Genomic DNA, 17,185 nt, shown 5'->3' on the forward strand with positions numbered 1-17,185 from the left:
CACCTTGAGAACCCCTGTAAGAGTTTACGCAGTCAGCCTTGGAGATAATCACATGAGCTGGGCATAGGTCTGGCATTATATACTTGTTTTATCAACATCTCTAGCAAAGCATCAGAACTCACATGTTTAATTCTAGAAAACCAAAGTTGGCAAGAGTGGCTAAAGCTTTGAAAGAACACAATTTTGTTACCTTCATATACCAAAAACAACTTTGGTGGAAAAAAAAAAAAAAGACAATATTCAGATTGTGATAAATATGAGCTGGTGTATCAGGCTTTGTATGAGCATCAAGCAGAGCAGACTTCATTGCCACTATGTGCATAATTGCTGTAGCCTTGTAGTCTTGGCCACAAGGCTCCAGGGGACTGTTAACACAGGACCCTAAGTGTTATGGCTGGACTGTGTCACAACATTCATATCTTGAAGTCTTCATCCCCAGCACTTCAAAATGTGACTGTGTTTGGAGATAGTGTCCTTAAAAAGAGAACTAAAGTAAAATGGGTCATATGGGCAGACCCTAATCCAGTATTACTGGAGTCCTTAAAAATCCTTAAAAGAAGATTTGGACACAAACAGGCGAGAAAAGAAGACCACATAGACACACAGAAAGAGGACATAGCATCTATAAGCCAACAAGAGAGGCCTCAGAGAAAAACTAACCTTGCCTACACCTTGATCTTGGAGTTTTAGCCTCCAGAACTGTGAGAAAATTAATTTCTATTGTTTAAGCCCTCCATCTGAGGCACATTGTTAGGGCAGCCCCAGCAAACTAACATAGAGTCCCAGTGGGTCACTAAATAATTATAGAATGTACTGGGTGTTAAAATAGTGTTCTGAAATATACAATGCAAATATTTTGGCAGAAATACTGCTATGCTACAAACACAAGTTTCATCCATATTTGGAATCCATGTTAAAAGAAAAATACAGTAAAATAGAAGGCAACCCAGGCATATAAAATGGAAACCTTAGGAAGGGCAGCTAAAAAGGTTATTTAACACAAAATAAGATTTGATCCAGCCACTGTTTCTTAGTTTTGGCACTGGAAACTGGTTTCAAATGTTCTTCTACCTACAGAGAGAATCCGAGGTAAGAAGCAAATGTAAGTTCAAAGAAAAGAAATTTAAATAAGACATAAATGTTTCCTGACAAAAAGTATTTTTTTTTTAATTTAAAAGGCAACATTGCTATGTTCTATATGGACATGTTATGAAAATCATATTTGGAAGGGCTGATTAAGTATGTACTAAGCAACACTCGTCCTGAGTGGTTTGGTTACTATATTGGTTATTATACTGGCTACACTGACTATTCTTTTGAAAGCCCACAAACTGGTCGTATAAAACTAGGTTTCTCCCTGCCAAGTACACATTAGTTCCACAGAGATTCTGTACAGTGGGCCCTGGGTGCATAATAAGATTCACAGATATGAACCTGAGGCTCCTGCTTCCCAGGTCATACCAACCTACATGACAAACAAAGGTTGCTTTTTGCTTTTTTTGTTTGTTTGTTTAACCAGTAAACGGGGCAATGCCAATACAGCTATGGAAATGCTGGCTGTGCCCTATTTTGTCTTATGCATCACCAAGAAATTTGCCAGCTCAGTTCTAATTCCAAATTCTTTACTGCAATGATGCAGTGAATGAAAGATATAGAGTGATTTTCAAATGCTAGGCAGGGCCAGTGGTGGGGCCAACTGGAACAACAACAACAACAACAACAACAACAACAACACTGTTTTGAGCCATTTTATTGTTACCAGAAGAAAATACACATAAGCTATCAGGCATATGCCATATCCTAATGTGTGTTCGCTAAGTTTTCACAGAATCTTAGCATCTTAGGGAATTTTAAATTTCATTTAGTATAATGTCCCACACAAGAAGAAAACCTTTTCTTAAGCACCTATGACTACTATTTCTTTATGAATTCTTCCAATATTGGGAGAACCTGCTATTTTTAAGATTTTAAGATTTTATTTATTTATTCATGAGAGACATAGAGAGAGAGGCAGAGACACAGGCAGAGGGAGAAGCAGGATCCATGCAGGGAGCTTGATGCTCCTGGACTCGATCCCAGGACCCCAGGATCATGACCTGAGCCAAAGGCAATGCTCAACCACTGAGCCAGCCGGGTGCCCCAGAACCTCTTACTTCTAAACTAGGCTTTCCACTATTTAAATAAATAAATAAATAAATAAATAAATACATACATACATACATACATACATACATACATACATAACTTTTATTGGAGTTTCTTTATGTTGGGACAAAAAATTTGCATCTGTAGACTTTGTTCCTATTGGTCCCAGTTTAGTCCCAAGGTTTAGCAAATAAAAACCAAAATTTACACGTGTACAGTAGGTTATGTACACAAAATGAGTAGCTAGAAAATGTTAACATATACAAATTACTCAAGTAAAATGAAAATTGAATGTGCACAGTTAAACTTTTTAGATCCAATGAAAACTTGTGATATGGCTGAAATAATGAATAGCTAGCAGGCTGATTATAATGTGGATAAGCAGCTAAAGAGGGAAGGTCACTATATTAGCTTAAGAATGTTGAGCCTTGACATTAATCTGCTCAGAAGGGTTGAGGTTGGTGTGATATTGCAAGTTTCACAGCTAGTGGGGAAAGTGTAGACCCTAGTCAAGAACTTGAGAACAAGTGACTTATTTGGGATGTGATTCCAGGAAGCATCAGTAAGGTGTTGGGGAATAGAGAAAGGGAAGAAAGGGCAGCTAGTAAGCATGTGTCATTACACAGATTACCATTGTGGATAGCTGGAACTGAATCCCAGAGAGGAACTTTGGGAAACAGTACAAAACTAATGTCTCAGACTTATCCCACCTGAGAAGTGAGGGAGCTGGGATATTAAACCTGGACTCTTGGCAGTCACGTAAAAATAAGTGTTTTCATAGCTGATGGGAAAAGACTAGATAGGCAGGGTCCTGGTGTGGGTTTCCTCAGAAGCAGACCTTGAGGCAAGGACTCCAGTACAACAGTTTATTTGGGAATTGATTGAGAAAGAGGCATAGGGGGCCAGGGACATGAGACAGGGAAGCAGAGGCTGCTCCTGGAGTGCTAATTTCCTGGCACTTCTGGCCTGTCTCTTGTGCAAGTGGCCTTCCACAGTTCTGGCAAATAACACAGACATAAAGGTGGAGATTCCAGTATACGGAAATCGTTCAGAGTGTGTGTGTGCGCACACACACACACACACACACACACACAAAAGCCTGAGGGAAATGGGTGGGCCACTGAGAACTCACTGAAGTAGTAACTCATTACAACTTGTTGAAGAAAGCTGATCATGTATCCAGTGCAGCAGACACATCACTGGAGTTTAAAGTCAAAGACATTCAAGATAAAAAGTCACCTTGCCAAGCAGAAAGGGCTGGGGCTGAGTCCTGGATCCGTCCACTCCTGATGAGCTTGAGAACCTTGCATGAGCTTGGACAGGTATAAAAAGGAAATAATGACACCTGTCCTAGTCTCCTATATCAAATCATGATGATAAAATGAGATAAAATATACGACAATCCTTTGAAAAGTAAAAAATACTAAACAAAATAAAAGGTACAAGGCAAAATGATGCATGCTCATTTGAAACAAGAATTTTAGTTCATATTTTAGAGAAATTATATTTCTTTTAACTTGAGACTTTCATCAGAAAAACAATGAATGGTAGATCAGAGCACATTTAGAATTTTCTCTGGAGTCTCATTCTTTGTTGTTGAAGGAAGATGGTAGCAAAATGTGTTGATGACTCTTTTCTTAGATATAATAAGCTGTTGATGATTTGTGAATCCATCCCTGAGTTATTTGGAAGCTTATAATAGTGCTCCCTGATGACAATTTAATAATCATCTTTGTATGAGTGAGCATAAAGCTGGATTTTCAAAAATAAACAAGGCACAGAAGGTAACAAGAGAAGTTTTCCTATTTCCTTTACTTCCCATTTTATCCTAGATAAGTAATTTTAAGTAAAAATATTAAAAGTAGTAGAAAGAAGTAGGACTTCCTTCAGCTCCCATATCTCCTTGAGCTTCAAAGTATATTTAAAGTCAGGTTTCAGTCTAAATTTTGGATTTTTTTCTCCCCATAATGTTTCTAAGATAGGAATCTTCTATTCACTCTGTGTATGGAACATCAGTCGCCTCATGGTGACTCCCAGAGAACATACTCAGAAACACATGGGAAAGGACTTTATCTTCTCAATTTGTTTTTTAGAACAGTAACAGTCAGAGGCAGAAACAAAAAAAAATTTTTGAGGACTTACACTGAGCTGAGCACATCATGTAGATTCTAATATTTAGTCTTCCCAACAACTTTTTGGGTTCAATACTACTTTTATCTCCATTTGATGGTGGAGAAAATCAAGCCATAAAACCTATTTAATGCTGCCTTTGACAAGAATTTATACACTTGAAAGTGACAAAGATAACTTATGGTTCAGGACTGCATCATACTGAAAATTTCTGTAGAACACTCCAGTATCTCTTCACTGAGACGCATAGGCAAGCCAGCTTTCACTATTAAAAAATAATGGCCTCAAACCTTTCTTTTGGGAAGTGTTGTTGTCAGTACAAAAAGGAAACACTTCTCCATCTGTGGCTCTGTAAGTTCTTTTAATGAGTGCAAACATTCAGATAAGCTCTGTACATTCTTGCACGTGGTTTCCCATTGAGGAGATAAGATCAGACAGACAGACACCTGCCATTGCTTACACTGACAAGTCCTTTGCCACCACCCAGTGTGTTCCTCTTCCTATTTTTGAACAATCTTGATATCATCTTTCAGACATGAGAAAGCAGAGCAATTCAAAATGTCCTGATTTTAAACTTAGAAGGCTCAAATAGATCAAAGACCAAGTGCAAAGAAATAACCATCACTAACAATGATGGTCAACATTTACTAAGCATAAATCTGCTTAAGATACAGACAGAGTAAAGCCCTTGACAAGAGTAATATCAGTGAAACTTTACAATTCCCTTATATGGGAGGTATTATTACTTCTATTTTATAAAGGAAGAAACCCAGGTTTAGAAGAGTGAATTAACATACCTTGCATCTGTTCGATTTAAGAATGGAAACACTTTACCTGCAAAGATACCTAGGGATGGAGCAAGACCTCATCAAAATACCAAAGTCTGAGATTACCTAATTTCACTTCATGAAGAACTTGATACAGACAATATTTAAAAATCAATTTTATCATTTCATATGACTAGAAATAACTTAAGCAGGTTAAAAAGGACTACTTGCAATAGACTTGTACTATATACTAATTTGTCAAAGACACAAACACAAATGTACTAATTGGTGGGATTAAAACCTGACAGCATTCAGAACTTCTCAAGTCACTGACTTGAAAAAAAAACATATTATATTTTGATGTGTGTGTTTGTGTGTGTGTGTAAAATGCTGAAATACTATCAATTCTTTCATAGTGAACATTCTGAAGGCAGGTATTCTGAATTTAGGGAAATTTAAGCTGCAGGGCCACTATGTCTGTCTACATCTGTGCACTTTTGGCCATTTGTGCTCCCACATATGTGCACCAGATATAAGTAACCATGGAAACTATACCTTAAAGGGAATTGGAGAAGGAGATATAAAATAAACCATCTAGTTCCATCACTCATCAAAAGGCACAGTGGTATAGAAGGTCTGGATTTCATTCTTGACATGTTCCTGTGATAGCCACGGTACCTTGACTTCCTTCAATGCCTTGCTCTTCTGGTGGTTGCAGAACATCATCAGGGTGTGGGATGCAGAGTCCATGGAAGGGCCCCAAGTCAAAGCACTCATGCAGGAGCTGCATGTTCACTCTTGAGCACACACTCATGAACCCGACAGCTACACCTTCCACCTGAAACATCCAAAACATCTCGTTACTCTATCAGAACACAAATGAATTCTCATCATGAAACTTCTAGGAACCCGTAGCTTTGAAATAGTTAAGGGAGGGTATGATAGCTTCCTTTAGAATCTCTACTATCCAGCACAATGCATGGCACACACAACATACTCAAAACAATGTCCAATGAATGACCACTGTGAACAATCCTAGAAGTGGATGCATAATTTAGGGAAGTTGCTAGAGTTCTTGAGGGAAAGAACATGTGCCCTCTTTGCCCAGACTTGGTTCTTTTCCTTTCTATGGTCCCACTACAAGCCCAGCCTTCCTATGCAGTTTCTTCCCTCTACCATGCACAGTCTCAGTAACATCAGCCATCATTCCATCCAATTGACCCTTGATTCAGAGATGTTTGTTCATGGTCACCTATTCTTTCAGACTGGAACTTTGATTTTCTTGAATTCATTCATTATTTGATTGGATGGTTACATGGGGAAGAAATGTGAGCAAAGAGGTTTGGTGGGGATATTTGAGCAAAGTAAACTCACAACGCTGGTTCACCATGTGGGTCTGACTTACAAATATGTCACTTCCTAGCATCCAAATGGATACTCGGTTCTGAACCTCTTACAATGGTCTCATGATTTTAGGCCTCTGATGAGGAATACACAGGTGGGAACAGTGTGATATACTAAGAAATACATATTTGGTCTTCATTCCTAGTTCCTGGCACAAAGCCCCTAAGACACTTGTAATTTCCTGAGAGAAGCTTCTTTGTTTTTCCTAAAAAAATACTTTGAGTAATACCCATGTGTATGCTAATGAGGTGACTCCCAGATAATGGCAGCTGATTGTCAGGGAAACATGTGATTGATTAGTGTTAGAACTTAGGCTCCCACCCTCTGACCTCTGGAGAGGAGAGAGGGGCTTGAGATTGAGTTCAGTCACCACTGGCCAATGACGTAATCTATCATTAATGGAATCATCATAAAAACCCCTAACCAGTGGGAATCAGGAGCTTTGGGTTGGTGAACACATGGAGGTCCTGGGAGAAGACCTGCCCAGAGAGGACGTGGAAGCTTAGAGTACCTTGCTGTGTGCATCCCCCCTTGCACATAGCTGGTACTGAGTTGTATTCTTTATAATAAACCAGCAATAGTAAGCAAAGTGTTTCCCTGAGTTCTATGAGCTATGTTAGCAAATTATCCACCCTAAGGAGGGGGCTGTGGGAACTCCTGATCCATAGCCAGTAAGTTAGTACAGGTGACAGCCTGGGACTTATAACTGGCACCTAATGTGGGGGCAGTCCTGTGGGCCTGAGCCCTTACCCTGTGAGGTCCACACTAACTCCAGGGAGCATCAGAACTGAATCACAGGACACCCAGTTGGTATCCAGGGAGCTGAAAGATTGGTTGGTGTAAGCAAAACCCTACACATTTAGTGGCAGTAGTGTTAGAAATTAAGAAAACAAGTTACCTTCTAATGAATAATTAGCCGATCTACACTTATTATTGGTAGTAATACAAATCAATGAAATTTAACTCTAGCATAGTCTGCACTGATAGATATCTGTGACTGAAATTCTTTATGATGCCCCGTCATTAATCCTGTATGTTATTCTTCCCTGCAAGAAAAGCATTTAAAATTTTGAAAGAGGGGCACCTGGGTGGCTCAGTGGTTGAGCGTCTGCCTTTGGCTCAGGTTGTGATGCTAGGGTTCTGGGATCGAGTCCCACATCAGGCTCCCCATGAGGAGCCTGCTGCTCCCTCTGCTTATGTCTCTGCCTTTCTCCCTGTGTCTCTCATGAATGAATAAATAAAATCTTTTAAAAAATTAAAAATAAAAAAATAAAATTTTGAAAGAGAGCAAGAAAGAATGCATAGTTCTTCAGTTAACTAATCTGTGGTAATTATTTATTAGTTTATATATAAATAAAACCTATATATATATATATACATATAACATATATCATTTATACCTATATACAGGTCATATATATGTCAAATCACTACATTGTAAACCTTAAACTTATATAATGTTATACAATTATATTTCACTAAAATTAGAAAAGAGAGAAAACTAAATTGTACATAAAGAACTCTTCCTGTTAATCATAACATGCGTTTTAAGCAAATTCTGGTTGATTTGACTGACAACTCTTGTTGAAAGCCACCATTACTAGGTCCTACCCCTCAAGTGTTCAGACAGTATTTCTTGAGACAACCATTCTGTGCAGGAAGCAGAACTCATTGTAGGCATTCCCTAGTTCCAAGAATGTAGCATCATTCCATAAATGCCAGTCAGAGAAAATGGTTAATATTTTAATCTACCAAAGCATAAAATTAAGCTACAACAATGCTCAGTCTCTTACATGACACACAGAAAAGTTAGGCATTAAAATATTTGTTCTCAAATGTATCTTCTAGTTGGAAATCAATTGTTGTCAAACATGTGTTTGAAAAATAAATGTGAGACTCCCTTTGTTTTCTCCCTAATGCTAAAATACAAGACAAATTCTTAAAAAATAATTTTTCCATGCATATTCTTTTCTTTATGGCCCCTCACCTCTACCCCATAATGATACTAGCAATACAAGGCTGGATTGACACAGCTGTTTTTGTAAAGCTATCAACACTTTAATAAAAGTCCAAAATAAACATTTTAATTTTTTTCCCAAATAACAAGTGATTGTCTTGTTTGCCCTCCTGAACAAAGGCTGCGTAGCCACAGTTGTCTGGCTTCTCTGCAATTTTAGGCTCAAGACTCAGCAGACACTGATTAACCAATCCATCTACCATATGTGCAGAAAGAGACGGCCAGCCTCATTCTCGGCAGGGAAAATTGGCATCCATCTTGGTTCACATGGAGATGTCCTTCTAATCTACAGCCACGCTGGCGCAACGAAACTTCGATGGCCTGAAATACCTTTTGCTGGCTTCACAGTGAGCTGCATGTGCATGATAAGAATGTATTATTTATAAGACCACTGTTAGTAATGAGCTATTACACTAATGGCTCGTTGTGTTTGGAATTTGATTTCAAATGGCATGGATCACACATTCTGATGAAAATGAGAAAAAACATGTTTTGCCATTAGGAACAAAGATGTAACGTTCTCCAATTCTACAACCTGTTATATTCCCATCATTCATCCTGGGTTGTGACAATTCACAAAAGTTCACAATTATGAACTGCAATAGAGCAAGGACATATTGTGGACATGTTTGCTTTTTCCTTTGAGTTTCTTTCAAATAACTATTCTTTTTTTTTTCTTCAAATAACTATTCTGATTTGAGAAACACACTCTGAAATATGAATATGTGGGAGTATTCAAATGCATCTTTGTGTGTATGTTTTCTGGAAAAAGTGATTCAGTAAACTTTCTTTACTTGAACAATGAAAAGGGCTTGATTGTTGGCTACTATCTATCCTCCAAGGGACAGAGATAACTTTCCACTACTAAGGTGTCTTCAATTATCTTATAGTAAGAGAGCAAAATTGAAAGTTCTATTTATTGTTCTTGTTTTTCCTGTGAGAATATATGTTAGAATACAGAAAGCTCTGATTGCTAGAAATCCCTACGTGCAATGGCCTTGTCTTCACACGTAGGTCCATTTACAGACATGTGTGCACTATATCATTTATGCTTCCTTCTAAAAAGTCACTCATCCCTTTTGGGTGACAGTACTCCACAATGAGGGTGCCCTTACTGTGACCAGTGCCAGCTTTGATCCCCTCTGCCTCATGCCAACAGCAGGGCTGAGCTGGCAGGCTCTGCCCACCTGCAGGTCAGTGTGCCTCCTGGGACCACTGCTGCCCATGCTGAGGATGATGCCAGAGCAGACGCTCTGCCCATCTGTCTCTAGGAGCCGCCCTTGGCCTCCAACTGCCCTTCCCTAAAATCTCAGTTTGGAGTAAACACCAGATGTCAAGGTAAGCCAGGATAAAGTTATGAAAAGCAACTTGCAGCAAAATAATGACTCAAAACTCCTCCAAAGTAGCTATCAAGCCAAAGAAAATCTGCACAGTTAAAAACTTTACTAGTCAAGAGTTTCCTACATGGCACGGGTATAGTTTCCAGGCATTCTATGTGCATGGTCTGTAACTATCATGGGCCAGTGTGGGAAGAGACAGATTTGCTGTACCGTTCCATTATCTCTGGTCAACTGCAGTCACCCATAAGCATGGCATGCTGCATGTAAGTGCTTAATCAGCAACTAGGGTGGGGAAAGCCCTGATTTAGCTTTAGCCAATCTCTGGGGTGTAAATATTCCCATTGTGGCCAATTTTAAGCTACCAATGCAATGTTACCAAACAGGGGAGTTGGAAAGGGATGCCCTGTAGCCACTATTATATATTATTTCTACTAGAGAGACTACAGGCATAATCTCAAGAGCAAAGAATAATAATAAAATAATTAGGAAGTGATGAGTTTTGAGTATTAACTTTGTTTTCCAGCGTGACTTATTACACTTCAAGTTTATATAATTTAATTTTTAATAATGGGTGTTTAACAACCAGCTTGCAAAGTTCCTGAAGATTTAACATTTGGTTCCTGTGAGGCAGAATGAACTAGTTCCCTCATGCCACTGGCTACAAGGCCAGCCAAAGAAAGTCCAGGTGGTTGGGAGAAGGGTCCAGGAGGCAGGTTTTAGGGGAGTGACAGCACTGATCTTGAACTCAAAAAGGCTTACACCAGATAGTACTCAGTAGAGACTAGAGATGTGATCCCAAGACCTGGATTGGTTTCGCCCTATTAAAGGAGCCCTTCTATTCAAAGACTGAAGTCCATGGTCACTTCTCCAGAATGTGAAGCAACTGATGGCCTGAGGTAACACAGCCTCTCAGAAACTGGGCTGGACTCCATTCACCTCTTTAGAGACCTCATAGGATCCTTGCATGGTTGAGACCGCAATTTTCATCCTCCAACTTTCCTCTAATGTTATATGCACTGAAAATTTGTGACATGTGACTAGATAGGAAAGGAACATTGAGGCAGTCACTGCAGCTGCTCCTCATAAGTACTAACACAAGTGATTTGGGTTGAAACTAGAATCTTAAAATCAAAGGATTAAAAGCCTTCTCCAGAGACACATCAGCATCATGGTGGCATAAAAATGTCCATCATTTTTCCCCCAAGCTCAACAGCAAATACTGGCATCCAATCATGAACACAGGGGCCTTTGAGGGAGCTGTGGGATCCAGCACTAGAAGCCAAGGAACCTGGAAGAGTCTTGCCCACTGTGTATGAGGAAATAGGCAAACATACCTTGGTCTTGACTATGAACCCTGCAGAGGACTATGAACTGGCTCCAGCCTATCTTGGCCATGATCTAGAAGCCCTTGGAGAATATTGACTTAGATAATCATTTACAGATAAGAGAGCTTTTGTGAAAACTACAGTTTCCAGAGAAGTTCCAGGACTCCATTGGAGCAAAAAACTATGAGTTTGGATACACTGAAATGAATAAGAGGAACAGTTTGGCTTTATCCATTTCACCCATCCCGTGAGGCACAGCTTAGGGGCAAAAAAGATCTTCCTTGGCCCATAATTTATCCAATGGGGAAGGTCATTATATCAAGCTGGGTATGAGTGAGCACTCAGCTTCCTCAGCTGTGTCGCTGCTTCCAAAGAGACTCATTTCTATTTTGCCTCATCCAGAGACTGAATTGGAGCTCCACGACTTATGTCCTAGCAGAAAGAAGCTAAGGAGAGCAGCAAATATTGCCCTCTTGGAGGGCAATGAAGGAACCTGGTTCTTAATTGCACTGTGGATTGCATCAAGAAGCCCACCCTGCTGGGAATATCTTGCCCAAAAACCTCCTAACTGGCCCACAAGCACTCCCAGCAACCTGTGTGCCTTACCCACACATCATCCCACCTGGTGGCCAGCTCCTGTACACACTCCCAACAGCACCATGAGTAGACTTTAGCAGATGGTTAGAGAGGACTGCAGAAAATCCATCTGTGGCCAGAGAGAAACTATAAACTTGAGCTGCTATCTTTGGGAAAATAAAAGAGGATGTCAGCACTCTACCTGGTGCTTTGTAAGATCCAGAGAATGCATACAAGCTTAAGAACTCTGTCAAAAGAGGGAAGAAGAAGGGTGAAGCAGATATATCCATAGAAGGTCTGAGAACTTCTCAGGATCTCTAGCAAGGCTGACAGAAGGATGTCTGTTCTGAAGAAAGTAAAGACTGGAGGAGATAATTGCTACTTCAAATGAGAAGACAATAATGCAAAACTCCAAGAAACATGAGAAAATCCAGAAAATGTCATCCACCAAAAGATCGTAAGAATTTTCCTGTAACCAAACCCAAAGAAATGGAGATCTCTAACTTACCAGATAGAGAATTTAAAATAGCAAGGGCACCTGGGTAGCTCAGTCAGTAAAGTGTCTGCCTCTTGACTTCGGCTCAGGTCATAATTTTAGGGTGATGAGATTGAGCCCTGCTTTGGGCTCTGTGCTAGGTGTGGGGCCTGCTTGGGATTCTCACTCTGCCCCTCCCCCACCACTCAAATTTTCTCTCTCTCTCTCTCTCTCTCTCAAAACATAAAAATAAAAATAAAAAAGCAGAGAAAAGAAAGGTAAAGGAAGGAAAAGAAAAGACCCAATTATAATGCTGCCTAAGAGAGACTCACTTTAGCTTTAAGGAAACACATAGGCTCAAAGTGAAGAGAAGGGAAAAGTGGAAACCAAAAAGGCTCTAAGTCAAAAACAGAAACAAAAGACAATGAAGGTCATTATATCAATGATAAAGGGGTCAATTTATCAAGAAGAGATAGCAATCATGAATATGTATAAGCTTAATACTGGACCACCTAAGTATACCAAGAAAATACTAAAAGATAGGAAGGTAGGCATAGAGTACAATCACAGTAGGGGACTTCAATATCCCTACTTCAGCAATAGATAGAAGACCCAATACAGAAGATCTACAAGGAAATGTTTGACTTGAATATTACTTTAGACCAATGGACCTAACAGACATGGACAGAACATGCCATCTAACACAGGAAACTATACATTCTTCTCCAGCATACATAGAACATTCTAGTAGTAGTAGTAGTAGTAGTAGTAGATCATGTAGTAGGCTACAAAACAAGTCTTAGCAAATTTAAGAAGACTGAAATCATGCCAAGTATCTTTTCTGACTACATGCTATAAAATTAAAAATCAATAACAGTAAGGAACTGGACAGTTCACAAATATGTGGAAATTAAAAAAAAATTTCCTGAACAACCCTGGAGGTGTTCCAAAGAAGAAATCAAAAAGCAAATAAAAAAATATCTTCAAAGAAACAGCAATGGAAAGACAAAATACCAAAACCTATGGGATGCTGAAAAAGTAGTTCTATAAAACTGATGAACATATGGGAGGGGAGAAAAAGGAGAGAAGGAGAGAGGGAAACAAACCATAAGAAACTCTTAATGATAGAGAACAAACGGAGGGTTGATAGAGGGAGGTGGGTGGGGGAGGGTCTAGATGGATGATGGGGATTAAAGAGGGCACTTGTGATGAGCACTGGGCATTGTATGTAAGGGATGAATCACTGAATTCTATTGCAATGTGTGTTAACTAAAATTTAAATAAAAAATTTTAAAAAAGAAAAAGCAGTTCTAGGAGGAGGAAAATTTCTAGCAAGAAACTCCTGTTTCAAGAAAAAAAGATCTTGGGGCTCCCTGGGTGGCTCAGCAGTTTAGCACCTGCCTTCAGCCCAAGGCGTAATCCTGGAGTCCCGGGATCGATTCCTGCACCGGGCTCCCTACATGGAGCCTGCTTCTCCCCCCTGCCTGTGTCTCTGCCTCTCTCTCTGTGTCTCTCATGAATAAATAAATAAAATCTTAAAAAAAAAGAAAAAAGACCTTAAACAACTAAATTTGCACTTTAAGGAACCTGGTAAAGGAGATCAAATTAAGCCCAAAGTTAGCAGAAGGTGGAAAATACGAAGATCAGAGCAGAAATAAGTGAACTAGAAAAACAGTAGAAAAGCAATGAAACTAAGAGTTGATTTTTGAAAAGACAAACAAAATTGACAAACCTTAAGCTAGACTAAGAAAAAAGAGACAAAAGACTCAAAAGCAGAAATGAAAGAGGAGCTATTACAACTGGTAACACAGAAATACAAAGTATCATAAGAGGCTACTGTGAACAATTATATGGCAACAAACTGAACAACCTAGAATAAATGGATAAATTCCTAGAAACATATAACTTACCTAGTCTGAAAAATGAAGAAATAGAGAATATTAACAGTTGAATCAGCAATCAAAAACCTCCTGCCAAAGAAAAGCCCCAGAACAGATGGTTTCACTGGTAAATTCTACCAAATATTTAATGAAGAATTGACACCAATCCTTCTCAAACTCTTCCAAAAATTGAAGAGGAAGGAATACTCCCAAATGTATTTTATGAGGCCAGCATTACTCTGATAGCAAAGCCAGATAAGGACATTACAAGAAAACTGCAGACCAATATCTGTGATGAATATGGATGCAAAATTCTCAACAAAATATTACCAAACTGGATTCAACAGCACGATAAAAGGATCATATACCATGATCAAGCAGGATTTATCCTTGTGATGCAAGGATGGTTCAATATACAGAAATCAATACAAGTGATATACCACATTAATAGAAAAATAAAAACCATATGATCATGTCAATAGATGCAGAGAAAGCATTTGATGAAATATTACATCTCTTCATGGTAAGAATGCTCAATAAATAGGTCCAGTAGAAAAAAATATTTCAATTAAATAAAGGCCATTTATAACAAGCCCATAGCTAGCATCATACTCAACAGTGAATGACTGAAAGCTATTCTTCTAAGATCAGGAACAGAACAAGTGTGCCCACTCACCACTCCTATTCAACGAAGGACTGCAAGTCCTAGCCAGAGAAATCAGGCAAAAAAAAAAAAAAAAAAAAAAAAGGAATAAAAAGGCATCCAAATCAGAAAGGAAGTAGTAAAACTGTCTTTGTTTGAAAATGATATGTTATCTTACATATAGAAAATCCTGGGGCACCTGGGTGGCTCAGTCAGTTAAGTGAGCTCAGGTCATGATCTCGGGCCCTAGGATAGAGCCCCACATTGGGCTCCCTGCTCAGTGGGGAGCCTGCTTCTCTCTCTCTCTCTCCCCTCCCCCCTGCTCATGCTATCCCTCTCTGTCTCCTTCAAATGAATAAATAAAACATCTTAAAAAAAAAAAAAAGAAAATCCTAAAGACTCCACCAAAAAACTGTTAGAACTGATTAATGAATTTTGCAAAGTTGCATGATACCAAACCAATGGAAATCAGTTGCAGGATGCCTGGGTGGCTCAGCAGCTGAGCATCTGCCTTCGTCTCGGTGTGATCCTGGTATCCAGGATCGGGTCCCACACAAAGCTCCCTGTGGGGAGCCTGCTTCTCCCTCTGCCTAGGTCTCTGCCTCTCTCTCTCTCTCTGTCTGTCATGAATAAATAAATACATCTTTAAAAAAAGAAAGAAAAATATCAGTTGCATTTTTCTCTTTCTTTCTTTCTTTCTTTCTTTCTTTCTTTCTTTCTTTCTCTCTCCTTCCTTCCTTCCTTCCTTCCTTCCTTCCTTCCTTCCTTCCTTCCTTTTTCTTTCTTTCTTTCTTTCTTTCTTTCTTTCTTTCTTTCTTTCTTTCTTTCTTTCTTTCTTTCTTCTTTCTTTCTTTCGACACAGAGAGAGAGAGAGCACAAGCAGGGGGAGTGGCAGGTAGAAGAAGGAGAAGCAGACTCCTCAGGAACATGACCTGAGCTGAAGGCAGAGGCCTAACCAACTGAGCCACCCAGGTACCCACCCCCCAGTTGCATTTCTATACACTAACAATGAAATACTTGAAAAAGAAATAAAGAAAACAATCATATTCACAATTGTATCAAAACAATTGGATTAGAAGAATTAACATTGTTAAAATGTTCATACACCCAAAACCATCTCTAGATTCAGTACAATCCCTAACAAAATTCCAATGGCATTTCTCACAGAAATAGAACAAACCATCCTAAAATTTCTATGAAACCACAAAGACAGCAAATAGCCAAAGCAATCCTGAGAAAGAACAAAACTGAAGGGACATCTGGGTGGCTCAGTAAGTTAAGTAACTGACCCTTGGTTTTGGCTCAGGTTTTGAGTTCTAGGTCATGAGATCCCAGCCCCAAGTTGGACTCTGTGCTCAGCAGGGTGTCTGCTGAGTTTCTCTCTCTCTCTCACTTTGCTCCTCCCCCTGCTTACTCTCTCTCTCTCTCTCTCTTTCAAAAAGGAGTGCCTAGGTGGCCCAGTCAGTTAAGCATCTGACTCTTGGTCTTGACTCAGGTCGTGATCTCTTCCAGGAGTTATACAACAATTTTTTTGATACGACATCAAAACCACAAACAACAAAAGCAAAAATTAATAAGATAGATGACACAAGGGGCATCTGGATGGCTCAGTCAGTTAAGCATCTGACTTCAGCCCAGGTCATGATTCCAGAGTCCTAGGATCCAGCCCCATGTCAGGCTCCCTGCTGAGCAGGGAGTCTGCCTCTCTCTCTGCCCCTCCCCCTGCTCCTTCTCTCACTACCTCTCAAATAAATAAATAAAATCTTAAAAAAGAAAGAAGAAAGATAACACCAACCCAAAAGCTTCTGCACAGCAAAAGGAACAATCAACACAATGAAAAGGCAACCTACAGAAATGGGAGAAAGTATCTGTAGACCATGTATCAAAATATTAGACAGGAGGTTAATATCCAAAATGCAAATGCATAAAGAACTCATACAACTCAACAGGGAAAAAAGCTCCAATTTAAAAATGGGCAGATGTGGTCATCAAGATAGTGTGGTACTGGCACAAAAACAGACACATAGATCAGTGGAACAGAATAGAGAATCCAGAAGTGGACCCTGAACTTTATGGTCAACTAATATTCGATAAAGGAGGAAAGACTATCCATTGGAAGAAAGACAGTCTCTTCAATAAATGGTGCTGGGAAAATTGGACATCACATGCAGAAGAATGAAACTAGACCACTCTCTTGCACCATACACAAAGATAAACTCAAAATGGATGAAAGTTCTAAATGTGAGACAAGATTCCATCAAAATCCTAGAGAAGAACACAGGCAACACCCTTTTTGAACTCGGCCATAGTAACTTCTTGCAAGATACATCCACGAAGGCAAAAGAAACAAAAGCAAAAATGAACTATTGGGACTTCATCAAGATAAGAAGCTTCTGCACAGCACAGGATACAGTCAACAAAACTAAAAGACAACCTACAGAATGGGAGAAGATATTTGCAAATGACGTATCAGATATAAAGGG

At 39.3% G+C, this 17,185-nt stretch overlaps 1 protein-coding gene across 9 annotated transcripts in view; it reads right to left on the reverse strand.

Moving 5' to 3' along the window:
* CFAP61 (cilia and flagella associated protein 61) overlaps positions 1–17,185 on the reverse strand; it is a 276,395-nt gene that overhangs the window by 216,461 nt on the left and 42,749 nt on the right. For all 9 annotated transcript variants that reach the window (XM_077871988.1, XM_077871992.1, XM_077871989.1 and 6 more), the window contains one exon: positions 5,721–5,880. In XM_077871988.1, the coding sequence (XP_077728114.1) occupies positions 5,721–5,880 (160 nt within the window). The remainder of the gene's footprint in view (positions 1–5,720; positions 5,881–17,185) is intronic.

Source organism: Canis aureus, chromosome 26, assembly GCF_053574225.1.
Source record: "Canis aureus isolate CA01 chromosome 26, VMU_Caureus_v.1.0, whole genome shotgun sequence".
In the NCBI taxonomy this organism is placed as follows: domain Eukaryota; kingdom Metazoa; phylum Chordata; class Mammalia; order Carnivora; family Canidae; genus Canis; species Canis aureus.